Source organism: Pagrus major, chromosome 23, assembly GCF_040436345.1.
Source record: "Pagrus major chromosome 23, Pma_NU_1.0".
Classification (NCBI taxonomy): domain Eukaryota; kingdom Metazoa; phylum Chordata; class Actinopteri; order Spariformes; family Sparidae; genus Pagrus; species Pagrus major.
Window position 1 is genome coordinate 27,620,153 of NC_133237.1, and position 27,500 is coordinate 27,647,652.

A 27,500-nucleotide genomic window follows, 5' to 3' on the forward strand; every position below is an offset into this window, starting at 1 on the left:
AAATATAGTTTGGATTCAATGAATCTGACAAATGAACTGTTCATTAAGACGTCGTCTCATTAATTAATCTTTTCATTCTTTGTTTAATTTTTCATTCTTGACAGTTACTCATCAGCTTAATCAAACTCCTCCTCCTCCTCCTCCTCACCCTGCTCCTCCTCCTCCTCCTCCTCCTCCTCTGCCTCACCCTGCTGCTCCTCCTCCTCCTCCTCACCCTGCTCCTCCTCCTCCTCCTCCTCACCCTGCTCCTCCTACTCCTCCTCCTCCTCCTCCTCACCCTGCTCCTCCTCCTCCTCCTCTGCCTCACCCTGCTCCTCCTCCTCCTCCTCCCCTTCCTCTCACCCTCCTCCTCCTCCTCTTTCCCTCTTCCCCTTCCTCTCATCATCCTCCTCCTCCTCTGCCTCACCCTGCTCCTCCTCCTCCTCCTCTTTCTCTCTTCCCCTTCCTCTCATCATCCTCCTCCTCCTCCTCCCCCTTCCTCTCATCCTCCTCCTCCTCCTCCTCCTTGCCCTGCTTCTCTTCCAACTCCTCTTCCTCTTCCTAATCCCCTTCCTTCTTGTCTTGATCTTCCTAATCCTGCTCCTCTTCGTCTTCTTCCTCTCCCTCCTCCTCATACAGCTTCTCTTACTGCACCACTGCCTCCTCCTCCTCCCCTCCTCTTCTCCTTCCTCCTCTTAATGCTTTGATTCCTTCTCCTAATCTCCCTCTTCCTCTCATCCTCCTCCTCCTCTTCCTCATACAGCTTCTCTTACTGCACCTCTTTCCTCCTCCTCTTCCTCCGTTACCACACAGCTCCTTCCTCACGCTGTGATCTTACAAGCCTGACTACCTTCAAATTGTCATGTTTCATTTCTGTGTCTCTTCACACTCACACCTCTTCCTCTTCCTCCTCTTCCTTCATTCTCCTCCTCCTCCTCTTCCTCCTCTTCCTTCATTCTCCTCCTCCTCCTCTTCCTCTTCCTCTTCCTCTTCCACACTCAGTGAGCTTCCTCGTTGTCAGATTTCCTGCAGCTCGATGTTTCTCTCTCACTCTTACTGACAGATAATTAACTGCCAGGGAGTCATTACACACACACACACACACACACACACACACACACACTTGGCAACAGTGGAAGATCAATGACACAGAAGAAGAATATGGATTTTCTCACCAGACTTCATTTAAAAAATCTCTAATTTTACGTTCTTAGTTCTCAAACTCTTTAAACCAGCCTGACAGTGTTTACAGTGTCCTCTGTTATTGTTATCTCCTCCTCTTCCTCCTCCTCCTCTCCTCCCTCCTCCTCCTCCTCCTCTTCCCTCCTCTCCTCCCTCCTCCTCCTCCTCCTCCTCCTCCTCCTCCTCCTCTCCTCCTCCTCTCCTCCTCCTCTCCTCCCTCCTCCTCCCTCCTCCTCCTCCCTTCTCCTCCTCCTCTCCTCCCCTGCCGCTCCATCTCACCACACTCAGCTGCATTATGACACACCACCTCCTCTTCATGTCTCTTCTCTCTCCGTCTTGTTCCTTCTCCACTTTTTGTTTTCTCTGCAGTCGCCACACCCAGAAACACCTCCATCCGTCTCAATTAAGCCTCCACCTCTCTCACTTTTCATCCTGCTTTTCTCTCCTCTCTGCAGCCTCCTCCCTCCCCTCCTCCCTCCCCTCCTCCCTCCTCTGCTCTCCTCCTCTCCTCCCTCCTCCTCCCTCCTCTCCTCTCCCTCTCCCCTCCTCTCTTCCTCCCCTCCTCCCTCCTCTCCTCTCCTCCTCTTTTCCCTCCTCCTCCTCCCCTCCTCCCTCGCTCCATCTCTTGATCTCTCATCTTGTAGCTCGGCGGTCGACTCTCTTAATAATTTATAAGAATCTAAAATTCAAATGAAGCGCAGGAAGAGAGAGAGAGAGAGAGAGAGAGATGGAGGAATCAGACCTCTCTCTCTCTCTCTCTCTCTCTCTCCGTCCCAGCATCCCCGGCTGCCTCTCAGTCCCTTGCCGACGGTTGCCGTGACAACGCGGGCTCTCGTCCTAGAAACAGGGTGCAATAAATGAAGAAGAAAGATGAAGAAGAGAAGAAGCCCACGCCTTCGTTGCGTCTGCCGCTCCTTCTGTACAGCTTTCATTTCCTCATGCCACAAAAATAAAAGCGTGTGAACACACGGGGAGCAAGATTTAAGAAAATAAAAGCATTTCCTGCTGAGTGAGATCATTTCTATTTTAGGGGTTTTGTTTTGATTTCAAGAAATGATCTGAACGATAAACTCACAGACACTTTATCATGTTTCATCTTCATGTATTCATAATTAATACCTGGTGCCTCCTCTGTGTGACTGACGCAGTCTAAATGTATTTTTCTGATTCTTATTTCACACTTTAACAACCCTCAGAACATCCATCAGACTTTAAGCTGTTGAACCAGCAGGTTTTGTTGAGTGGAAATAATTCATTTACTAAAGTCGTGTCTTCTGACAGACACTGTCCTCCACAGGAAGCCTCAGACATGTTTATTGTGTTTGGTTTCATAAAGGAAAGTTGTTTTTGCCAAATGTTTGGCAGTTTTGTTCTAAGATCAAAATTACACGATGTACTTTTGCTCAGAGAAAAGATGTTTCTGGTTGGATGGAGGGTTTGCATTATTTAAAGATAACCACGAGGTTCATAACTTCCTCATCAGAGTCCTGAATTAATCATTAAGAGACTGCAGATTTCAGCTGTTAGTTACTTTGACTCTGAACATTGACGGGAAGCTCCTAAATATAAATAGCCTTAATATTTCAACACGTGCTCAAACCTGTCAGGAGAAGCAAACCAGGAAAATGTCTGGGCCCCCCCAAAAAATAATATGAAAAGGGCTCCTGGTGGCACGACTATAACAAACCTCCCATAAAGACAAAATACAGAGCTGCAGTGATGACGTGTGTCTGCAGCTAACTGCAGTTAGCATCGCTCTGGTTCCTCTGTGGGATCAATGAACTGGATTCTGGATTATTACAGAAGATAATCTGAAGGTTCTGATCCTTCCAGGTTCTGTTCATCCAGATAATCTCCACAGATGAACTCCACTCTGTGATGTTTGAAGTGTAAATTAAATGTGTAGCAGTAAAAAGCTAATGCTAGGCTACAAACAGACGACATCACGGTCACATGACTTAAACGTCTCCACCACTGAGCGTCTTTTTAACACACGGAAGAGCTTTATGATTAAACTGTGGGACATTTAATGATGGAAAAAAACATTTTTTTATGTTGGAGAACAAAACGTGTAAATATGTTCAGCCTGTGTTTCCACCAGCGTCTTCTGTGTATGGACTGACGCAGACTCAGAGGAGGTTCGTATTTATCTGGGATTTATTCCCTTCAAACATGAGCAGAAACTCAACATCAGTAGTCAAGATCAACAGTGTGTTTGATAAATGTGTGAACACCCGTACTCATTCTGGATGCTTCATAACGCAGTCAAGTTAAGGCATGCACAGGCACAAAAAGAGTCCGGTGTCAGGAGATAGCAACAGCAATATCTAATAAGAGAATGACACAATGAAGCCGGTCCACTCATGCTAACAGCAGCCCCCCGCCCCGCCCCCGACCACCTCGCCATTTAAAAAAGCAATCAGGAAGCAGATTATACTGAGCGTCACAAACAGTAGATCATCACGTGAATACAAAAGATCCAGAGAGGGAATAGAAATATAAAAATACAAAGATCAGGTGTCAAAAGAGCATTTACAAAAGAAATGAAATGACAAACGGGAGTGAAAAAAAACTCTTCAGACACAAAAACACAAAACAAAAGGAGTGTTTCCTTCAGTGAGGCGCCGCTGAGAGCGACGACATCACTGAACCATGAATCACAGCAGCTCCACAGCCTGAACAGTAAACCGAGACGTCAGAGGAAGATGTTCAGCTTCATGACACAAGTCAAACCTTTCTTTTTTTCTATATTCACTTATATAAAGTGCCTGAGCCTTTACTGGACTGTATATCTATTAATTGCAACAATCCCTGTTTTAATAACTATTAACGCTCGTCTTCAGCTCCTGCTGCACCTTCACCATCTACTGAGGGAATCGTGTCAATCTGAATATTAGTTATGAGCTTGATTTAACATAAACCATGAAGCATACCGACATTTTAACTAATCACAAACGAGTCTCTCATTTCCTCTTTGGGTTTTTTGGGAAGTTTTCCAGCGTTGGCCGATATGAGCCGTAAATCTCCTTGAGACTTCGTACAATAAAATATTATTAAGTGTTTATATTATAAAGAAAATATGAATTTACAATCGAGCTACAGCACAGCAGTTTCAGTATACAGTAGCCTAATGTTAGCGAGGAAGCTGAAACATTGTAGAATTGATGTTGCAATGCCTCATTTCCTCACAGAGAGACGAGCTAATGCGAGCTAGCTAAAACGTAGGAGTTCAGTCTGACACCATCCTGCATGTCAACAGAGCAACATGAACTCGCTGTCGTCTAAAAATCTTCCTCAGAACTGATCATTTCTTTGTGTCTGATCGGGCAGTTTTCTGTGGGAATGTTCACAATTCAAATGCTGCACATTAATATCATAAATACGATGTTAGCGGTGAAAATGTCCGACAGTAACACAACAGAGCAAAAACACAAATGAGAGATTTAACAGTCAGTTGAAATCATCGGAGTGGAGCGATGTGAGGCGCGTCGATAAACACTGTAGGCGACTCTGAGAGGTAGCGCAAGCAAGTTCAAACACTGTGTACGAGTACACGACCAGAACAGAACCATGAAGCTAGCATTCGTACCGACATCCAGCTGGGACCATTGTTTTGCATAATGTGATTAGTAAACAGCATGCTACATACAGTACAGGAGCGGGTGGAGTGGAGGCGTGAGCAGGACGGAGGCGACCTGACAGGACCTCCCCGTCCTCCCTCACCTGACCTCACCTCCACGCCGTCTCTCACACGTGTCACTGCTTTCGAACCTTCACGCCGAGTTTCTTCTTCATGTGCATTTTTGGCGGCAGGTTGATTGTGGGTCTCCATGACAACGTGGTGTCCTCACTGGGCGGACATGTTGGAACGTCTCATTACATTTATGTACAAACTCAGTTAAATGAGGCTACAGTCTTCTGTAATAAATACTGTAAACATGCGGGTTATAGTAGACGACGTTCCTCAGAGCGTCGGTTCACACACTGGAACAGAGAAGGCGATCCTGTGCAGCCTGGCGCTCACTCTGCTGTTTGGCAAAGGATTCCTGTGTAAAAATCAAGCTGTTCGTCAGCCAGTAAACCACAAACTGTGACACATCAGAGGCAAAGCTGCGTCCAACGCCCAGCCGGTCAGAACCGGCTCGTTCCAGTCAGTTTCTATACAGATGGTGAACAGAACAACGTGTCCCTGGATGTTCCCTCAACAAGAACGACGATCCAGACTGCAGGTTTGTTGGATTACAAACGTTGTGACGGAGCCTCGGCGCTGCAGACTGTTCGTCACAGACCTTCATATTAACGCTGGCTGGACCGAACCCATCTGTAAACATGTGTAACTGTTGGTTTGGAGTGTCGTCACACTGGATAAGTGCCCAAACTAAACATACAAAAGATATATAATATAAACAATCGGTGGATTTTATAAGAGTGCTCTGAATGCGCTCTAAATTCCCACAATGCACTGCACAGAGGAAACAGAGGAGCACTCAGACCGTTTACTTAAAGGAGACGTATTCTGCTCATTTACAGGCTCATCATTGATTTTGGGTTATAACTAGAATATGTTTACATGCTTTACTGTCTCTTTAAGGCCCCGCCTCCTGAGTACCCAGTCTGCTCTGATTGGTCAGCTCACACACGCCTGAGCCAGCACGGCGAACAACAACAGTAACAGCTGTGCTAAATCACTTCCTACATGCTAATTTTAAAAATCATGCAAATGTGTGACATGGTGACGTAGCGTGATGTCACAAAGTCACAGAATTAAAGGCGGGGCTGCTGACGAGGCGTTCAGGAGCAGTGTTTTCTGCGGGAGAGAGGAGCGTTGTGCCGGTGCAGACGTTTGAGTGTTTTTAGTATTCGAGATCTTGAACATGCAGAAACATAAAAAACACTGAAGGAAGCATAATAAGTCTCCTTCAAAGTAAAAGTCCTGCATTCAAAATTATAAATAAAAGTAGAAAAATATTTGCATCCAAGTCCAAAAAGTAAAAGTTCTCATCATGCAGAATATTATTCAATTATGATTTATGAATATTAATGTGGAGCTGATTTTAATGACTTTATATTCTGTCTGTTAGTTTGTGAAGTTGTTGTTAAAATCTGATTTTAACCAATAAAAAACATCATATTTTATTTGTTAATGACATTTTATATTAATAATTTTAATCTGGAAAGACGTTAAGTTATCAAGTAAATCAAGTGGAGTAAAAAAGTAGTTTTTCTCTGAATTACTCCAAAATTGTACTTAAGTACTTTAATAAATGTGATTTCTCTCGATGTAAAATATTAAGTTAGTAAGTTAATATAAGGGTTAGGGTTAAATCATTAGTCTACTTCACTTTGTCAGATTTTACAGTTTGATCGAACAGAAACCTGAACTTCTGAGCGACGTCGTCAGCAGGTGAAGTGTTGTATGAGTTCCTGTTAGTACACAACGATAAAGTAGGTTAATTTTCTGTCACATTAACTGCATAAATAAGGTAATTAGTACAATTACTGTACGTATAATAAGTATGTAGTAGGAACACTGTGTACTTTGAGTATCGTTTCGATCAGTCGGGTTGATTTAGTTGCCGGAAGGTTCTGGGGAATAAAGTTGAAAGCTAAAACAACACAGGTCGATGTGACGTCGGATCATCGCTGTGGGTTTCTGATCGGTCAGACGGAGCTGAGATCTGTGACCACAATCATTCAGATGAACAGAAGCTCTGCAGCTCAGAGTGGAAACAAACCGACTTCATGTCCATTAGATGGAAACACTGCACCTCCTGAGCTCAGACAGGAGACTTCATTATGTCTGAATCAGAGGCAACACACACTTTATCTCTCTCGTCACACACTCGTGGAGTCAAAGAGAGCAGAGTCAATAGTTCTTATAGATTCTCCAGCTGATTTTGTGGCAACAAAAGTGGGGAACTATAAATTTGTGGGCCGGAGCTGAGAGCCACAGACAGGAAGTGAGGCGGTACTGAGAGACGGACCAACATGTTGTTGTTTGAGTCTGAATATGAGAGTTTATCCTTTAACTTTGTGCTAATATGAAGGTCTGTCATGGGTCATTATTTACTGTATATTAAATTATTGATAGTAAAACACTTTCAGAAAGATCGATGACACGAAACTTTGATCGAGATCGTTTTCAGTCCCAGATGTGGAGCAGCAGCAGCAGCGTGTGTGCGTGTGTGTGCGTGTGTGTGTGTGTGTGGTACACACTAACAGGAACAGACGGACGATGAAACAGTCCAACAGAAATCAGTCTCTCTCTTTGTGTTTCTGTCTCCTGCAGTTTGTCTTCAGTTCGTGTTGGACCATCACAGCAGCAGCAGAATCTCCCAGTTTACATTTTTTGGCATCAAAAAGTGAAAACCACGTCCCAAAAGTTTGCACCATTACTGAACCACTCGTGTAGACATCAGAATAATCCCATTTCCATGGAGACAGATGTTGTTTCCCATGACAACAGACACACTCGATCATCGCTGAGAGAAAGTGGAGGAGATGAGCTGCTGAACCACAGAATCAAACGAGCGTCTCGTCATCCTTCCTTCTCTCCTCTTCCGTCGGGCGTCGGTGTCGGGAGCGGGTTGTCGGAGGTAGAGCGTCAGGCGGACCATGCTCGTCGTGCAGCAAGAAACAACAGCGAAGTACAGGAACAGGTTTGATTTTCATCTGGTGCAGGCGCTTGAGAACGATAGTGCTTCAGGAAATCGGAGGGGACGGTGTCGTGTCGGTCGGATGTCGTCGTGAAGTCAGTCTCGCCATTCCAGCTGATTGTTGTCGTTTTCATCAGGATTTTAAAATCACTGCAGACACAAGAGACAGAATGTACAGATGTTTAAAGATCATACTGAAAACATTCATATGTTTTTAAAAAATAACATCTACAGAGCAAAAAGATAAAAGTCTCTTCTTCAAAACATTCTGATTGTGAATCAGTGATTTTAAAATGTTTGTCAGCCAACAGAATAACACCGTTGGTGTAACGTGGTGTCTGTGTTTCATCAGCGTCGTCTTGATAAACCTGCAGAACTTTGTGAATTGTCGTGTAGATCCCAACGTTTCCAAACATTTCAAATCTATCAGGCTGAATTTTGGGGGAAATGCGTCAAAAACGTTTCACAAGAAATCTATAATATCTCAGTCTAAAGGATGTGACTTACATCCCCAGTTGAGGGCGATGGCGGCGGTGATGATGGCGATCCCTCCCAGGATGGCGACGACGGACAGGACCATGGCATTGCGGCCCAAACGGCGAGCTCCGTCGATGTTGCCCTGCTGCAGACTGTTTCGGGACTGAACAGAGTGAAAACAGTGAAGAGATGTTGAAGTTTAAACTCATCAGCATTTGTACATTTGGTTATTTAAATCAGTCCTGGTCACAACAGGAAGTGGCAAAATTAAGTACAACCCACTGGGCTAGCTGGCAAGCTAATGGCTAACCAGTCGCCAGCGGAGAACATGCTAGCTCTAGCCAGTTAGAATAGTTCTCTTAGTTTGGCAAGCTAGTTAGCTTAGTTGCTAATGTGGAACTGGGGTCACGGAGGTTATTTAAGAGGCTTATATATACGACTCATCTGAAACCTGATGGTGCATCAATGACAAATGTCCATTATTTCCTTCATTAATGGACAATAAAGTTTTTGAAAGTTGAATCTTAATTAGTATCTGTATGTTTACAGTCGTACCATCACTGAGAAGGTGAGGGCGACGATGTTGATGGGCCACAGCGGGCAGAAGCAGGACAGGATGGCCAGGAACAGGTAGTCTCTCGGCTTGGACCCGTCCACAGTGGCTTCTGTGATACCGCTGGGCTGGCGGGTGAGCGAGGGCCTCGGTGAGCCCGCCGCCACCGAGCCGGACCGGCTGCCCAAACCAGGCCGACCGTTAGCGTGACCGCCCGGCTTAGCGTGAAGTTTGGGCGACACAGAGGACACTGTGGGAGACGAGTCGACCCGGACAGGACCGACGCCGTTACCTGGAGGAGAAAAATGATATTAAGTGTCAACAGATTTCCTTTTGTTTGAGTCGCTACAGTATTATGTTTCTGTGAGAGTCAGACAGGAAGTCAGAAGGCATTTAGACAAACTAACTAATTGTTGGTTTGAATCTTTTCCTAAATTTTAACATCAAATTTTAGAACAAATGTTTAAAAACAATCACAAAATATCTCATTCTCCTGTTTTCATGCTCAATATGAGATTTGAAAGTAGAAATAATAAACATTCAGATGATTCTTTGATGTTAACACCAATAAAATGCCTCCATTTGATCTAAAATAACAGAGATGGGAAGTAACAAAGTACAAATACTTCATTACTGTCCTTCAGTCCATGTTTCAGGTATCTGTCCTGTACCTGAGTCTCTCTGAGACTTTCCCTCTCTACATCTGAACACAAACATCTGAACTTTCTCCTCCTCACAGCTTCAAACAGCCTCGTTACTTTAGTTTGATGCATCCGAGGTGAATTATGGATTATTGTTATTTGGCGTCATCGCACGCCGCCTTCCCAACATCACGAGACTGATGTCGACCTATCAGAGCACATCACGCCCGGCAGACGCAGCGAGACGAGACAAAGACGTAAAAGACGTGAACAGACAGAGAGGGAGGCTGAATGGGGAGAAAAGGCGTGTTAGTGTCTCGTATCTGCAGAGAGTTTCTTATTTTCTCTCTTTGTTGCTGTTCGGGACGCTTTACCAACCCAACATGTGGCTATTTGACGTCCTGGGAATGAGACTCAACTATCAACTATCTTTGTGGTGCGTTCAGGAACAGCTGGGACAAATCCCACTGACTCTACCTTTAACTTTAATAGTCTTTGAATTATATTAATATGACGTGAGCTTCAGTTAGCTTTGACCACAAATGTCCTTCAGAGGGAGACTTTCTACTCTGATACTCTGAGTACATGTCAGAGCCTGTACTCGAGTACTTTTACTGGAGTAAAGAAGTTGAATCAGTACTTCTACTTTTACCAGAGTCTGTTTTTACACGAGTATCTGAACTTCTCCTGGAGGACAGACTGTGTGGACAGTAGAAGTTCACTACAGGCAGCAGAATCAGAGAGAAAGGAGATATTGGCGTGAAACACTGAACAAAGTGTTGGACGGTGTCCCTGGAGGCTCATGCACAGGTAGAGGACAGGTGTATTTACTGGTCTCCATGTTTTCACTGATCACTGTCAGGTGGTCCATGTCTTTGCTCTCCTCTGTTTGTTTGGCGTCGTCTGCCGTCGAGGGCGGGGCTTGTTGCTCCGCGCTGACCGGTTGAGAAGTCACGGCGGTGTGGTCGGCTTCTCCGTCGTGCTGCGTGCCGATTGGCTGTTCTGGCTGCTGGGACTCCTCCATGCTGCTGGACGGCTGGGCGGCGCTGGCCATCAGACGGTGAAGATGAAGCTGAGTGATGAAGAGGAGCTGAAGGCAGGGTGCGAGCTGAAACAGATGAAGGAGATGAGTGTTTGGATCATTAACTGGCTGCAGAACAGAACAACACCAGATGTCGTAGTTAAATATTAAAAAGTCAACAGTCGTGTATAAATGGAGCTTTTAGAGGAGCGTGATGAAAGAATCACGACTCTGATGTTAAAATAAAGAAAGTCCTGCTGAGAATCGACGTCTCTGTGCAGCTCTCTGCTCACTGTGACTGTCGGAGGAATCAGAACCAAACAAACCAGACACCAACTTATTTATGGATCAAACGAGAGCTGAACGATCAGTCCTCATCTGGTCCGTCAGAAACTCTGAATGCAGGAAGAACCTCGGTCAGAATAGAAACAGGCTTCAGACAGAAGCTGGAGGTGGAGACGAATCAACTCTCACACATTTTTAATCTGGTTTGACGACTTTTTGTGAGACAGAATAATTCTGTTCAGTTGAATGTTTCTTGGTTCGGTTTCCACGCAACTCTTCCACCTCAGCTGAACAATAAAATGCTGTAGTACTACTGATCCCTCTGAATCAACACTGACATATTGTACGTATCACATCAAACACACGTTAACAACTTCTTGCTTCTCCTACGTTGTTCAGTTTTCAGTGTCAAGACCTCGAGGACGTGACGCAAGAGTCCTGCGACAAAAAGGAAACTGTTGGATAGAAATGTTTCCAATGTTCAACACGTTCTGACTCGCAGCTCATTAAATACAGCAGCTTGTTAAGAGGCCTTCAGCTTTAAACGATGACACAGGAAGTTAGCAACGATACGCAACATGCAACGTCCAGTTAGACTTTCACGTTCACACACTGACATATAACTTTTGGACTGTTCTTAATGCTGTGAAACGGTCGTGGTTTGGTTTAGATTAAAGTAACTTCTGTACTTATGTAACGTAACTCCAGACGCATCAGTGTTGACACCTGTTGACACAAATGGGAAACTGCAGCGTCACACTGCAGCATAGAGCCAGAGACCAGGCTGGTGTGTTCTTCATCATGTGTGTTGTTCTGTGTTGGACGATTGAGCCGATGGGTTTTGTTTTCTAAAAGGGAGACTGTTGCTTTAAATACCAGGTGTTAAATACAATCACCCCACAAACCTCCCGCAGCGCAGCGACGCATCAGAGCTGCAGTATCGCTCGTTTCAGATGACTTCTCATGACTTAACAGCTGCTGTGTTATTAAAAACTGAGTCAGGAGGTCAGAGAGAGAATATTAAAACTTCTGCACTATAATGAAAGAACATTATTACATTTTTCAGATGAAACTGCAGACGACAGTAAGAAAGAAGTCTGCAGAGTTCATATACTCTGAATATTAAAACACAGAACATTCTCAACATGAGGCAGCAGCAGACCACTGCTTCACACTGCAGCATGAAACCACTGCATATCTTTAACAAGACGTCGGGACATTTTCCAGCCGTGTTTGTGGCGACAGAACAACGTCTTTAAAACCAAAACATGATGTTTGTCGAACCCTAACCGAGTGGTTTTAGTGCCTAAACAGAACCAGACCGTGAGCACAGTGTTGTCACGACGTAAAATTAAAAACTGAACCTGAAAAATGCAACATATCCATGTCTGCACAAATGTGAGGATCATAAATAAACATTTAAACATCGTGTGATACACAGAAAGTTAGACTTCATCTGCTGAGGAAGGTCGAGAGGAAAGATTAAAGCTCCTGATCAGCTCCTCAAAGGATGTTGTGGTCAGTTTGCTTTAAGATGTCACAGTTACAGTTTCTCTCTTTAGACTTCAATAAATCACCAGAAGTTACGAATGAGTCACGAGAAGATTAACCGTCCTGTTCGTCCAAAAGAGCAACGAGAAGAAAGTTTCTGTTTCCTCGAGCACAAAATATAAATACCACAGATCTGTGTGTGTGTGTGTGTGTGTGTGTGTGTGTGTGTGTGTGTGTGTGTGTGTGGGCTGGAGGTTTCTGGCTCCTGGTCGTTTGTGTAGGTGGACATGAGCTCAGTCAGTATTTGATTTAAGTCCCTCTGGTCACTGCTGGAGTTTATTTAGACTCACTGAACGCCTCGTTAAACACAAACACCAAGAAAACGTTAATCAGCTGCAGATATTAACGATCCTGAAACTGAAATGTTCTGACAACACTGAATCCAATAAATAAGATGATCCACTGAGAAGGTGAGGGAGGAGATTATTAAAGAAGTGATGGGATATAAAAGCTTTGAACGGGTGAAGAAACATTATCGCACAAAGTAATTATGACAAAATGTTGACTTCATGTATTTCATCCTTGTTTTGTTGTCTGAAAGTTTGTTGTGTTTTAAGAAATGCCACTTGTGTTTTGACCTTCAGGGCCACCGTAGACTCCTGTAAGAAATCACACATCTGAATAATGATCGTTAGTTATCAGCACTTATTAGTATCTGTGTCTTTTTATTGCTCATTTCCTAATTTAATCATTTAAATTCAGACTTCATTAAACACGGTTTCTCTTTCTATAAATAACTTTTTATATTTTAAAGCATCAGGCGTCGTCCACACGTGATGCTGCAGCTCTGTTCACATCCTCCTCCGCTCATCGTGTCTCAGCGTGGTCGCTGAACGCCACCGATCACTCAGGCTCATTGATCTGAGGACGAACAGCTTCTTAAAGAGCAGATTTTGGGGGAAAGCTGAGCTGCAGCAGCTTCACACTGAACTCAGTAACGAGCTGTCGGGACTCGATGGATGAGTCGTCCTGTTTCCCCCTGAGGAGGGAAAACGCTGCAGCGCTGCTTCGCTCCGTAAAAGCTGACAGTGGCAGTCTTTCCCTCCACAGCCGTGTGTTCGTTACAGCTGCAGTGAAACTTAAAACATGTTACAGGAAACACGTGATCTGCAGAGGACGACTGCACAAACACTCACAGACGTCCTGTTAACAGACCGAATTCAGTCTATAAACCCTCATCAGCATCACGTGTAGAGACACAAGACTATATTAGTTACATTATTGTGCTTTTAACTCCACTACTCCACTACATTTATTTGATTTAATTACTAGTTACTTTGCAGATTACATGAGCATGTTGCTGCATCAGAACCAGAGGAGCTCATTTTTAAATTATTCTTTTATTTCCCAATTGGAAAAAACAAGATAAATGTTGAATATCAGATCCACAGTATATACATGTAAATATATCAGTTACTTTTACTTTTGATTCTTGAGTACATTTAATATCAGATACTTTAAGACTTTTACTCGAAGACTATTCATATGGGTGACTTTCACTTTGAACAAAGTAATATTTTAACACCACATCTTTACTTTACTAACTTCCACTCAGCTTCATCTCAGAGGTAAATACTGTACTTACTCCACTACATTTATTTAATAACTTTAGTTACTTTGCAGATTACATGCTGCATCAGAGCCAGTATATGTAAGTAATGTATTTAATCTGCGATCAGATCAACATTTTGCTGATAAAACGAGGTTTTTGTGCAGGACTTTACTTGTAGAGTATTTTATAAAATCTGAATACTTTGATTTGACTTGAGAGAGAAACAAAGTTTCAGTCGACAGTTTGAGTTAAAGTTTGGGACATTAGTTATTTTTTTTTACTCTTGGTGACCTTCAGAGTTGTAGAAAAGGTGAGTGTTTGACTCTTTAATCGGGGCTCTGAACAGTCGGCTCGCATCAATTAACCTGCTGCTGCTCTCGTCCTGTTTGCAGGAAGTGGCAGGATTAGTGTCGGCAGCATCGAGCAGCGTCGGACACTCAGGAGTCATCAGGAGAATTAGCAGGAAGAGTCGACCATTAAAGACGTCAGACGCGGTTGTTTGTAGCTCTGCAGCAGCAGCACTTGCAGCAGCACCAGAACCTGCAGCACCTGCAGCACCACCAGAACCTGCAGCACCTGCAGCACCTGCAGCACCACCAGAACCTGCAGCACCTGCAGCAGCAGCAGCAGCACCTGCAGCACCACCAGAACCTGCAGCACCTGCAGCAGCAGCAGCAGCAGCAGCAGCACCTGCAGCACCACCAGAACCTGCAGCAGCACCTCTGCCAAGTCCACTTTAGTTCTCACTCATAAATCCCAGACACCTAAACACACCTGACGATCTGTTCATTATTCTGAGAAAACTGTGGAGAACTCTTCCATCTCACGATTGTAAAGTAAGTGAGAAAGACTTCCTGGATCCGTCTCTTTATCTGGATCTGCACCAAAAGTTAAAGTGGTCTATTCTGGGCCCAGACTCATCCTCCATCATAGTTTGGTGGAAATCTGTTCAGTTCAATCCAACAAACTGACTGCAGTGAAAACAACCTCGGAGCTCCTGCTGAGCCCAGAGAAAGGAGGAAGTGTTTTTTGGGTGCAGGCGGAGCTGCAGGCCGAGCGGCTGCAGTACGAGGCAGTCTGGAGGTGGAGGTGTGAATGCTGCATTGATGCTGCAGAGGCTGATTTCAGCCGGCTCAGACCACCTGTTACAGCACAAAGATCAATTTTCAGGGGGATTTTGCAGAACTGCACACTCACAGAAAACCTTGAATTATGTTGAGTGTGACTCTTTAACTCTGGTTTATGTTTCTACTGAAGTTATCTGCAGTCGTCACACAGCTGCAGACGTGAACGTTACGTCTAACTCATCAGTTTCCTCCAAACTGAGCGTCCGGCTGAGTTCCTGATGATCAGAGGAACGACAGAGACGTCAGGAGACGATCAACTGTGGTTTGTTCGTCAAGATTTTATGAATCTCACCTTCATCCTGCTGCCACCTCAGCTCCATCACACACACACACACACACACACACACACACACACACACACGTTGACTACGGAGCAGCCATGTTGCTGCAGCTTCACACACTTCAATCTAAAACACGACTCCCTCTGTCACTGACTTCAGCTCCTCACTCAGATCAGGTCCTTTAAATGTCTAAAAATTGAAATATTTAGACGTTAAAAGTCATCAAACAGTTTTAAATTATAATCTGTGAGATCTTAATCGCCACAAACATTTGATCTACTACCGTTTATTTATCTTTTTAATGTCTTCTGTGTGAACGTCCACACGTGATGTTTAATCATGTTTCTGATATTTGTACTTAACTCACTCTAATAATAATAATAATAATAATAATAATAATAATAATAATATTCTTACATAAAGTCTACCTCTGCACAGGGCCACATACACACTGCTCGCCTTCATACAGCACTGATCTGTAATGCCTGAATAAGGTTCGTCAAAATTATCTTTAAAAGCATTCAATTCAATTTAACCGTCTGGAAGCCTGCAGACTTTATATGGAGGCTCAGTTCAGCCAGTTAAAGTAAAAATATAATAATAATAAAAATAAATGTATTTCCATTGTGAGTATTATTATGAAACAAAAGCAGAAATTATGGGATAGAAAGTCATTATGAGATAAATGTATTTTTTACATTTATTTTATGTTATAGTTATGACTTTTTTGATAATTTGTACTTTTTAATTAATCATTTTTGACGTTTTTACTTCACAATTTTTACATTAATGCATAATTTTAACTGTTTATCTCATAATTTTGATCTTTTATTTCATTATTTTTTACTTTTTCATAATTTACTGTAGGATTTTTTTTTCTCTCATTCAGTTTAGTTTTCATCTTATTTTTCTCCTGACTGGCAGAATTGGGCCTCCACAGCAGAAACCTTTCATTTATTCAATTCTATTTTTCTTGTCTTTTAACAGCTCGGGAGGATTTCTCTTCTTCTGTGGTGTTGAAACTGTCGATAATCAAAATGAATACGTTACAGTTCTGATTATCCTTTAAATCTTTCGTAAAGAGAAAATAACATTTATTTGTGGTTAAAGCTTCTCTATGTGCGATGTAATGTAATGTATCTATTTCTTTATAAACTGAGTATTTGTTTCTTTTTACTGTTGTTCAGACAGAACAAGACGTTTGAACACGATCATCAGCTGCAGCCTCATTCTGAGTATTGTTTCATGTGTGAGTTCCCTGTGGAGGGAGGACGTGGCACGACTGAAGGAGCCGTGATCCTGACGAACCAGCTTCTCTCTGCCTCTTATACAAAACATATTTAACAGTTGTGACACTGAAAACATGAAACAGATGATTCCTGCTGGTGAGGGAAAAGAAAATAATAAATAAATCACATTTTCAAAGCATCGGGGCTTCAAAACTGAAAGCAACATGACTCGACCACATTTAATACATGATTAACACGCACTGATGCATGAACATGTCTGACATCAGTTCTCACACTCACACACTCTCACACTCACACACACACACAGACACACACACACAGTGGTACATATGCACCAAATGCATCAGACAAAAGGAAAGAGAGAAGATGGGATGCAGGCTGAGCTGGAGGGAGCCGACACACCCACGGAGCTACCGTAGAAACAGCAGCACATGTTTTAAATCAAAAAGCAGATTTCCAGATCTTACCTGGTCCTAGTCCACAGGAAGCTGCAGCAGGATGTTCATGGTGTCTCTGCAGGAGGTGCAGGAGGTCCAGTCCAGAGGTGTGAGAGGAAGAAACACAGCTGGAAAATACAAAAAGGTTTAAACAGCCGGTCAGAGCTTTAAGAAACAGTGAAATGTCCCTTTAACCCGTCTGTTTTATTTCTTGTGGCTGTGTTGATTTGTGATGATGCAGAGATGTCGCTGCTGCAGCTTCTGCTCTACTGCAAGAGCTGAGAGGGAAGGGAGGGGTGCTTTAACAGTGTGTGTGTGTGTGTGTGTCTGTCTCTCTCTCTCTCTGTGTGTGTGTGTGTGTGTCTGTGTGTGTGTCTGTGTGTGTGTGTGTGTGTGTGTGTGTGTCTCTCTCTGTGTGTGTGTGTGTGTCTGTGTGTGTGTGTGTGTGTCTGTGTGTGTGTGTGTGTGTGTGTGTGTGTGTGTGTGTCTGTGTGTCTGTGTGTCTCTCTCTCTGTGTGTCTGTGTGTGTGTCTCTGTGTGTGTGTGTGTGTGTGTCTGTGTGTGTCTCTCTGTGTGTCTGTGTGTGTGTGCGTGTGTCTCTGTGTGTCTGTGTGTGTGTGTGTGTCTGTGTGTGTGTGTGTGTGTGTGTGTCTCTCTCTCTGTGTGTGTGTGTGTCTCTCTGTGTGTCTGTGTGTCTGTGTGTGTGTGTGTGTGTGTGTCTGTGTGTGTGTGTCTGTGTGTGTGTGTGCAGTACAGTCTCCTCTCCGGCTCACAGCAGTGTGAAGCTGACTGAAGCTAAAAGCACTGCCGGTTGAAACCTTCAAAATAAAAGCCCAACAGGAGTCTGACTTGTGTTTGAGTGGCAGTGATGGAATGTAACTAAGTACATTTACTCAAAAACAATTGTGAAGTACTCAACTACATTTATTGGATTACTTTAGTTACTAGTTACTTTACAGATTACATGTTGCATGAGAGCCAAAGTAGCACATTTTAAATTAATTTATCTTAAGGTAAAGGATTAAAAACAATGATTCAGCCATCCACATGCAAATTAATTGTATCTGTTACTTGTACTTCTGACAGTGAGAGCAGCGATTTCTGTTTTTATAGATCTAAATTTTCAGTGGAGGTCAAATATGTGACTCTACAGTGAGACAGGAGGCAGCGGCCGCTAACTGCTGCGGGAGGCGACACGTCAATGATGTGTATGTGTGCGGTGGTCGCCATGGTGGTACCAGCCGCCATCTTGGCGTCACTGAGCCGCCTGATTCCCGCCTAATCCAACCGGACAAAGAGGCGGAGCAGGAACACCTAGCTGGAAGCTGCCGAGCTAGCTAAAGCTAACGAGCTGGAAGCTACCGAGCTAGCTAAAGCTAGCGAGCTGGAAGCTACCGAGCTAGCTAAAGCTAGCGAGCTGGAAGCTACCGAGCTAGCTAAAGCTAACTAGCTGGAAGCTACCGAGCTAGCTAAAGCTAGCGAGCTGGAAGCTACCGAGCTAGCTAAAGCTAGCGAGCTGGAAGCTACCGAGCTAGCTAAAGCTAACTAGCTGGAAGCTACCGAGCTAGCTAAAGCTAACGAGCTGGAAGCTACCGGGCTAGCTAAAGCTAACGAGCTCTCACACAAAGAGAAGAAATGTCACCTCTGACTCAGTCTGAGGTCTGACCGCGGCTGCACCGGACCATGGATCTATAATAGATCCATGCACCGGACACACACAGCAACACAAGATGGCGACCAACAACTGACACTGACCGTGTTCAAGCTGAAGCTACTCACCACATCCTCCTGCTGTCTGTCCTGCTGTCTGTCCTGCTGCTGTCTGTCCTGCTGTCTGTCCTCCTGCTGTCTGTTCTCCTCCTGTCTGTCCTCCTGTCTGTCCTGCTGTCTTCTCTTCTCTGTACGTCCACGTCCACAGTAACGTCTCTTTGTCCTCCATTGAACATCTCAGAGGGTTTCAGCTCGTCCCGGCAGCTCAGAGAAGATGAGTCCAGCCTCTGTCCCTCCACCGCGGCCTGTTAGTCCAGCGGACACACAGAAGGACAGATTATGTCCTGACATCTGGACTAAAATCCTCCAACAGCACAAACACGACGACAGGTGACGTGAAACACCTGCAGACGGCTCACAGCCACCTGTCACTCAACGAGGCCACGCCCCCTGATTATCATAATTTAAAGCAGTGAAGAGATCAGCTGTTATTATTATATTTGATATACAGTGCACAAACGTAATATAATAAACTATATACAATATCTGATTATGTGTATAAAATACAATGAATAACATACAATATGAGGAATACACCTTATTTTCATACACATAAAATAGAATAAATAGAAGAAGAAGAAAATATGAATGCATATTAAGTAATAAATAAATAAACAAACAGTAAATAAACAGCTGGTGATTGTCTGACCCCCTCTTCGTCCCTGTACCTGGTGAGAATCATGTCTTTATACTTCATTTTAACCTGCTTTGTGTTTGGACCTGGCTTTAGCTCTACATTAAAACGCTTCCACAGTTTCACTCCACAGATTGATTGATTGATTGATTGATTGATATACAAAAACATTTCCTGCTCTAGGAAGAGTAAAATTGTTGAAGTGAAAATTTCACCTTAAATTATAATAATGTGATATCAGTGCTCTTATTCTGGTGATAGATGAGCCCGCTTCCTGTCTGGTCTGTGTTAGCTGATGTCAGCTTTGTGCTGCTTCTCTGTCGCCTCCTGCTGAGTTTCTGCTGACGGAGCACAATCCCAACAATGCACCACTCACTGTTCACACTACACCTTCTCCACCGCGATAATCAATATATTCATACTGATTATTAATGTTATCAAGAGGTTTCAATAAAGACAATCATTCATTCATTCATTCATTCATTCATTAATGTTTAGTAAACAACCTGACCTCTGCATCAGGGCATAAACATAAACACACCTGCAGATAAAATAAAATAAATGCTGACATGAATGTTTGGGAACAAACCGACAGACTGAATTCAGCTCATTTATTTGTGTTTTATTTTGAAGGAGTCAGTGTGACGCGGTCTGTGTTGATGTGCTGCTGGAGTCGCGAGTGTCCACTGCCCCCCAGTGGCCACAGGGAGGAACTGCAGCACTACATTTAATTCCCCAGGCTGCAGACCAGAACCAGAACCAGAACCAGAACCAGACCATGATGTTCAGTCCAGCATCAAACACTAGTGTGACAGCACACACGTGCTTCTGGAGAATACTTTCGAAATAAAAGACCTGAGTGAAGACAGAGGAGTTCATGTTTACAGTCTTCACCAGAACTCATCGTGTTAGTTTGAGGCTTAACAAACATCTTTTACAGCTTTATCGACAAAAAACAACCCGATCTACAGCCGAGACTCAACAAACCAAATATTTTCCTCCAGAATTGATGTAAAATTTACATAATGTTGCTTTAAATCTGGGTTTGGTTACATCCTGTTTACTTCTTCTTCTTCTTCTTCTTCTTCTTCTTCTTCTTCTTCACAACACTTCAGAACGGTGTCCTGTCTTTAATGGAATATGCTTAATGCTGAGGTAATCCAAAGGTAACAGAAAGTAATCAAGTTACATTACTTTAATATGGTGATCCTTTAATACTACATGTTTTAAAATATAATTAATAACTTTATTGGAATACATTTTTAAAGTAACCCTCCCAACCCTGATTATAATCAAGTTAAAAGAACAAAAATATTATAATTAAAGGAAGAGTTCACCCAGAAATACAAATCATCGTCTCGTCTCCTCCTCACGCTGGTGAAAGTCAGGTGAAGTTTCCAGCTTCACAGGACATTTCTGGAGCTTCACAGTGAAACGACTGCAGCTCGTCTGCTGTAATCAGTCTGCAGCAGAGAAGAGATCACAAACTGATGAGAACAGTTAATTACACCCTTTTAAGATGAATTCTTCACTGCAGCCGCTGAGATAACAGTCTTAGCAACTGTTCGTCGAGTAATAAACGAACAAACATGTCAGGACACTTAGTTTGACCCGTCAGTTCTCCTCTTTCACACTCAGTTTTAGGATTTTCCTGAATTGAGATTTTTTTTGAAAACCCACTTTTATTCTGAAGGAACACCTGTCAGAAGAGAAGAGCCGCTTCCGGTTTCGTTTGTTGTTGTCTGCCCTGTTTCCGGTGTGGATGCAGCCGCAGCTGTTCACGGTGCCAGAATGACAAAACTGCAGCTACTGAACGCCTTCCTGACGGAGCGGCTGGCGGCCGTGGTGAAGGAGGTGCTGGACGTGGTGGAGGACGCGGTGACCGAGTACCGGGAGGAGACCGCCCGGACCAAGCGGGAGAACGAGAGCCTGCGGAGGCAGCTGCGGGACATCCTGCTGCTGGAGGCCGAGACGGAGTGGCTGAGTAAGGGCCGAGCTGCAGCTAGCTCCCAGGCGAGCTGTGACAGTTCCGCGCTCCAAACTTCACTTAGAAATATGTCAAGTTTGAACTTCGTGCGCGTCACAACGCTAATTTCCCGCTAAAAACACAGACTGTGAAGTTCTGTCCTGTTGTCAAGGACTCGTTCTTAAATTCGGCACCTGTAAAATGTACCGACTCGGTCCAAATGTTCTGACAAATCAGACTGTTCTGTGCCTTTTTCCATTTACTTCCTCTTTTGACACCGAGCATCAGCTCAGGTTCCGGAATAAAGTTAACTGCTGGGATTGAGGAGCGCTGCTGGTTGGATGATCTAACTATGCGCCGAATTAACGACTGAAATGTTTTGGTGCTGAGTCTAAAAAATAATCCATGTTCATGCTCTCTGTGCTTTAATGTGTAATGTTAGATTAAAATTGACACATTATCGAATGCAGTCTGGCGTGATGTTCCCTCCTCAGTATGAGCTTCAGTTTTGGGACGACCGGCTGAATAAACTACTTTCTTCAACTTAAATTCACAAAGTCAGCTGATTGTCATTCATTCAGTTTTTCATTAAAGTAGAATTCAGCTCACTTTTAATTTGTTATTCGTGTTTTTCATTAACTAATGATCACTTCTGAAATATGAAACGACAAACAGACTGAAAACTGAGCTCCGTTCTTGTTGTACTGAGCTGGTTTACTTTGAATGTGAATGTTCACAGCGTGTTGGTGTGACCCTGAAGGCACCGTCCAGATCTGGACATGAAGAGCAGAGCTGACGTTAGAGCTCAGCCCGTCTGCGCCTCCTCAGCCTCAGCGTCACTGATGTAATATTAATATTTCTGTGTTAACTGTCGTGTTATTCCGTGTTGTTTCAGGGTCGACCCGGTCCCGTCTTGGTTTTGCGGCTCCTGAGCAGCCGTCCTGTGATCTGGAGCCGAGGCCCCACTCTGAGGAGCCCGACTCCACGCTGAACCAGCCCCGACAGCCTCCAGCCAACACAGCCAAGCCGACACACGAGCAGATCGTGTCTGTGCAGTTACTGTCGGTCCACGGCGACCCGTCCCCGGGGATCCTGCCGGGGGACCAGAAGCCTGCTGAGGCCTGGGAGCCGGCGCTGAAGCCGGACCTTCAGACGGAGGCGTTGGTGAAAACTTCACCTCTTCCCTCTCACTCCACCCTGAGCCCTCCGTCCGCCTCAGCCCCCAAAGTCCATGTTGAAGTTCCTGCAGTCAGAGAGGAGCTGGGGCCCGGCCCGGCCCCTCAGATTAAAGCTGAACCTGAGGAATACAACGTGAGTGAACCTGAAGGCCACACGGACTCTCTGACACACACTCCGGTCACACAGGAGGCGTTCAGGAACAGATCAGATGGAGGCAGGACGGTGGTGGTGCGCGCAGAGCGACGTGAAGTCCACGGAAACAGGAAGTCGTCTCAGGAGAAGCCTCCAGCCGATGATGTCACCGCAGCCGGGTACATCCCAGAACTGGTCCACCGCTGTCCGCGCTGCGGCGAGGCGTTCGGCCAGGCCAGCAGCCTCCGCCTCCACCTGGAGCAGAAGAGAAAAGCCTACGCCTGCGAGTGGTGCTGCAAATCCTTCGCGCAGTCGGCGGACCTGCGGCGTCACCTGCGCACGCACACGGGCGAGAGGCCGCACCGCTGCACCTTCTGCTCCAAGAGCTTCAGCCAGAGAGGAAACCTGCGGCGACACCTTCGCATCCACACGGGCGAGCGTCCGTACAGCTGCCCGTACTGCTGCCGCACCTTCAGCGACGGAGACACCATGAAGAAACACAAGCGCACACACTCAGGAGAGAAGGCGTACCGCTGCGTCCAGTGCTCCAAGACCTTCAGCAGCGCCAGCGGCCTGCAGATACACCTGAAGAAGGACATGTGCTACGTGGCTAACGCCTGATTGGTCCACACAGAGACGCATCACTCAGAATGAAGACTAATGAAAGGAAGTGAGCGTCACAAGCCAGGAGGACACAGATACACACACATATGTTTATTACGAGCGTCATCATGTGATCGTCTTTACACACTAAACAGACAACCAGCTGTTTTCTGAGGGGCAGGAACATCGTCCACGCTAAAAACATCACAGACAAACTCATCGCGTCGTAAACATGTCGTAAACATGTCGTAAACATGTCGCTGCGTCCAGACATGTTCAGTCAGAGCGGCTCAGTCGTGGTTCCAGTTTTCAGGTGACGCGCTCCAGAACGCAACAACGCGTAAAATCGATCTTGTGTAGTTTGAAGCGTCCACGCTGACCACGTTTCTGCCGTTTGCCTTTAAAAGTCGGTCCAGACCAGAGTTGGAAGAAGTTGATGAAGGTCCTCAGTCATCCAGGTCGTGGGAGTTCTGCTGCTGCTGCATCGTAGTCAACTGGACCCGTTTCAGTGTCTTGAAGACGTTTCAACTCTCATCCAAGTTCTGAACTGAAGATCTGCTGCTGAGAGAACATCACACCAGACTGCATTCAATAATGTGGCAATTTAATGTAACATTTTACGCTCAAAGCATAAAAAAGGGTTTGATGTAGTAACACATTTTAAATGTTAACTGATGATCCAAAGAGCAGCACGTCTCCAGCCGGTCGTTGACTGTCTTCAGGAACCTCAGCTGATGCTCGCTGTCAGAAGAGGAAGCCTGACGTTTCCCCTCAGCCAAGAGATGAAACGTCTTCATGAAACTGAAACGAGTCCAGCTGTCGACGACAGAGAACTTAACTTAACTTGTTAAAACTACAAACATCGCATTGTGAAAATACTCCATTTCTATTAGTTTCTACTAAAAGTCCTGCGTTCATAATTAAAGTACAAAAGTACAGAATCAACTAAATTAACTTAAAATATCAACAGCTCGTTATGCAGAGAGTCTTCTTTCATTGTGGTAAATTATATTACTGGATTATTTTTACTGATGCTGATGATAAAAGAAAAAGTACAAAGTAGCAGAAAATGGAAATACTCAAGTACAAGTACCAGCACTTACACGTATGTACTTTCTATCATATTTATTGTTGACATCAAGTCACTTTTTCAATGTTTTCAGGCGCTGATGTGGCAGCAAAGTCGTTCTTCTTCATGTGAAACTTGGTTGTTTTCACTATTTGCAGATTATTTTCTCAGTAAATCATCTCGTCTATAAAAATGTCAGGAAATAGTGACGTGAAATCTTCAAGTTGTCCAAAAGCTGACGATCAAAGGAGATAAAGAAGAGCAGCAGATGTTTTACATTGGACTAATTATTAATTATTGGACTTATGATTCAGGCTTCTATTTGAATGCAGCTTTTATTTCTCAATTCAAACACTACTGCTACGTCTGACGAGAGAATATTAAAGAACATGTTAAATTAAGTAAAGTTTGTCGTTTTCAGGCTGTAAACCTGAACAACACGTCAGTAAAACACTGAATTCATTCAGTAACTCGCTGCGAACACGTCCAGATGTTTTAGTGTGTAAAGACGTCGAGATGTTTACGACCTGCTGGCTCGTGATGCAGCTCTGTGACGCAGCTCTGTGCTGCGGCTCTGTGCTGCAGCTCTGTGCTGCAGCTCCGTGACGCAGCTCTGTGCTGCAGCTCTGTGACGCAGCTCTGTGACGCAGCTCTGTGACGCAGCTCTGTGACGCAGCTCTGTGACGCAGCTCCGTGACGCAGCTCTGTGCTGCAGCTCCGTGACGCAGCTCTGTGACGCAGCTCTGTGCTGCAGCTCTGTTACGCAGCTCTGTGACGCAGCTCTGTGACGCAGCTCCGTGACGCAGCTCTGTGACGCAGCTCCGTGACGCAGCTCTGTGCTGCAGCTCTGTGACGCAGCTCTGTGCTGCAGCTCTGTGACGCAGCTCCGTGACGCAGCTCTGTGATGCAGCTCTGTGATGTGGCCTCAGTTTATTCCTGCAGTAAAAAAAAAATATATATATATTTGACCTTTTTGAGGACGACCTTTATGGACCATAACGAGCAGCCAATCAGTGACGAGGATTCCAGGAGAAGTCATTCACGTCCCTGCTGAGCGTCTTTAACGCAGTTTGTGTTCTGATCGGGACGGGATGCAGTTTATTGGCAGCTACACTGACATGAAGTCATCCAGGCCTTCATATTTATTGATCTATTTATTTTCTATTCTAAAGTTTTGTTTCCGGGCAGATCTGCGGGGCGACGACCAGCAGCTGAGAAAGAACTGAGTGCTGAGCAGAGTCACAGTGGAGCCCCGAGCAGAGGCGACCACTTTAACAAAAACTGCGAGGAAGTCAAATGTTTGTCACTTTGCACTGAACTGTACTTCCTGAACTGGTTCTTGATGAAAGTTTCTTCAGTTCCTGTCGGATTCAAATGGATTTACAGCACAAATCTGTCAATGTGTCGTCAATATTTTAGTTACAGGAACATGTTACATCTTCTGAAACACTCAGTCGTCAGTAAAATGTCTCATGCTGATGTGATGCTACATTTGACTGAGTTGCCAGTTTATTAGAAACCCCCTCCAGAGCTCCAGACTGACTGGTTTTACTGGTTGTCACACCCAGAAATACAATTTAACTTAAAGGTGCAACATGTAAGAAACCTGTCGAGACACCAGAATAACCTCCATCTGTAGCTACCTTTAGCTTGTTAGCTTGGTTAGCCGTGTATCTAGTTGGTGTTTGCACTGCTGACACAGGAGCTTTGAACCAGGGAGGGTCAGGGCTAACTGGTTAGCATGCTAACTTCAATAGATATCCACGCAACACGGTGCACAACGTCAAACTGATATCTGTTCACATGATGTTGAAAATGTAAGTTCATGTTTTATCATCGTATCAACAGCTGTTGTTCCAAACATCTGCCCCCTCGAGTGGTGACCAGTTTGTTGACCTAGCTCAGGTTGCTAACGCTAATGTTGACATTGCTAACATTAGGCGGTACAGGTGCTGGATGCTTCCTGTAGAAATCAGCCATTTATATGTTCCACAAACTGGCAACGACGAGGGCTGATGAAGCACCGACACCACGTGACACCAACGGAGTGATTCTATTGGCTGAACCACAGAAAACAATCATAAGTGATTTTAAGGAGAAGAGAAGCTGCGAGCTCTGTGGATGTGATGTTATAAAACGATCCGTCTACATGAAAATGTTCAATATGACCTGAAAACATAAAGCTCTTGTCTCGACCCTCCACACGCCCTCTGAGGGCGACGACATCTTACACGTATACACTTGTTTAAAACGAGTTAACTGGTCTCACGTGGTCCTAATGAACCTCACGCTGGTGTCGAGTTTAAAGTGAAGCTGAATGAAACAACATCTGTCTGCTCGTCTCTGCTGCTGTTTCCAGATGTGAACTGATGATTTCTGCTGTCGTAAAAATAGAACAATATATTATTTATTTTCTTTTAATCATCAGTGTTGATTTCAGTCTGATCTCGTTCTGGCTCGAGACGTCTGACAGGAAGCTGCTTCACGCCGCAGAGACGACAGACGGCAGAGCTGTGAGGTTTCACAGTCAACAAGAACAAACAGTCGCCAGCTTCAGCGTGTCTGATGATTAGCTCTGATGATCAGCTGTGGTGATCAGCTCTGTGGTGATCAGCTCTGTGATGATCACAGAGCTGATCACCACAGCTGATCAGCTGTGATGATCAGCTCTGTGATCAGCTCTGTGATGATCAGCTCTGTGATCAGCTCTGTGATCAGCTCTGATGATCAGCTCTGTGATGATCAGCTGTGATGATCAGCTGTGATGATCAGCTCTGATGATCAGCTCTGTGATCAGCTCTGTGATCAGCTCTGATGATCAGCTCTGTGATGATCAGCTGTGATGATCAGCTGTGATGATCAGCTCTGATGATCAGCTCTGTGATCAGCTCTGTGATCAGCTGTGGTGATCAGCTCTGTGATGATCAGCTCTGTGATCAGCTGTGGTGATCAGCTCTGTGATGATCAGCTCTGTGATCAGCTGTGGTGATCAGTGTTGTTTTGTATCGATGTGAAACATCTTGTTTTTTTTTACTCAAAATAAATGTTCAGTGAAACTGTTCGATTATAAAACCAGTTTTTCTTCCAGTCAGATTTCAGTTTGATTTATAACAAAGATCAGATTTTAAAAGTTCTTGAGATTTGTACTTGAGTAA

At 44.5% G+C, this 27,500-nt stretch overlaps 2 protein-coding genes across 3 annotated transcripts; one reads left to right on the top strand and one right to left on the bottom strand.

Moving 5' to 3' along the window:
* Nucleotides 1-3,304: 3,304 nt before the first annotated feature.
* On the bottom strand, nt 3,305-19,086 carry LOC141019487 (uncharacterized). The gene is made up of 6 exons (XM_073494425.1): nt 18,772-19,086; nt 17,023-17,120; nt 10,320-10,596; nt 8,850-9,139; nt 8,325-8,457; nt 3,305-7,967 (listed from the first exon to the last, which is right to left on the bottom strand). Exons 3-6 carry the CDS (start codon nt 10,540-10,542, stop codon nt 7,951-7,953), a joined length of 663 nt encoding a protein of 220 aa, XP_073350526.1. The 5' UTR covers nt 10,543-10,596; nt 17,023-17,120; nt 18,772-19,086; the 3' UTR covers nt 3,305-7,950.
* Nucleotides 19,087-21,179: 2,093 nt separating this feature from the next.
* On the top strand, nt 21,180-26,906 carry LOC141019473 (uncharacterized). Of its 2 annotated transcripts, XM_073494401.1 has the most exons (3): nt 21,180-21,380; nt 22,258-23,343; nt 25,534-26,906. In XM_073494401.1, the coding sequence occupies exons 1-2, from the start codon at nt 21,188-21,190 to the stop codon at nt 23,292-23,294; spliced, it is 1,230 nt and encodes a 409-aa protein (XP_073350502.1). In that variant the 5' UTR covers nt 21,180-21,187; the 3' UTR covers nt 23,295-23,343; nt 25,534-26,906. The 2 variants fall into 2 exon arrangements, with proteins under 2 accessions (XP_073350502.1, XP_073350501.1); XM_073494400.1 differs by having other exon boundaries at nt 22,258-26,906.
* The last annotated feature ends 594 nt before the right edge of the window (nt 26,907-27,500 follow it).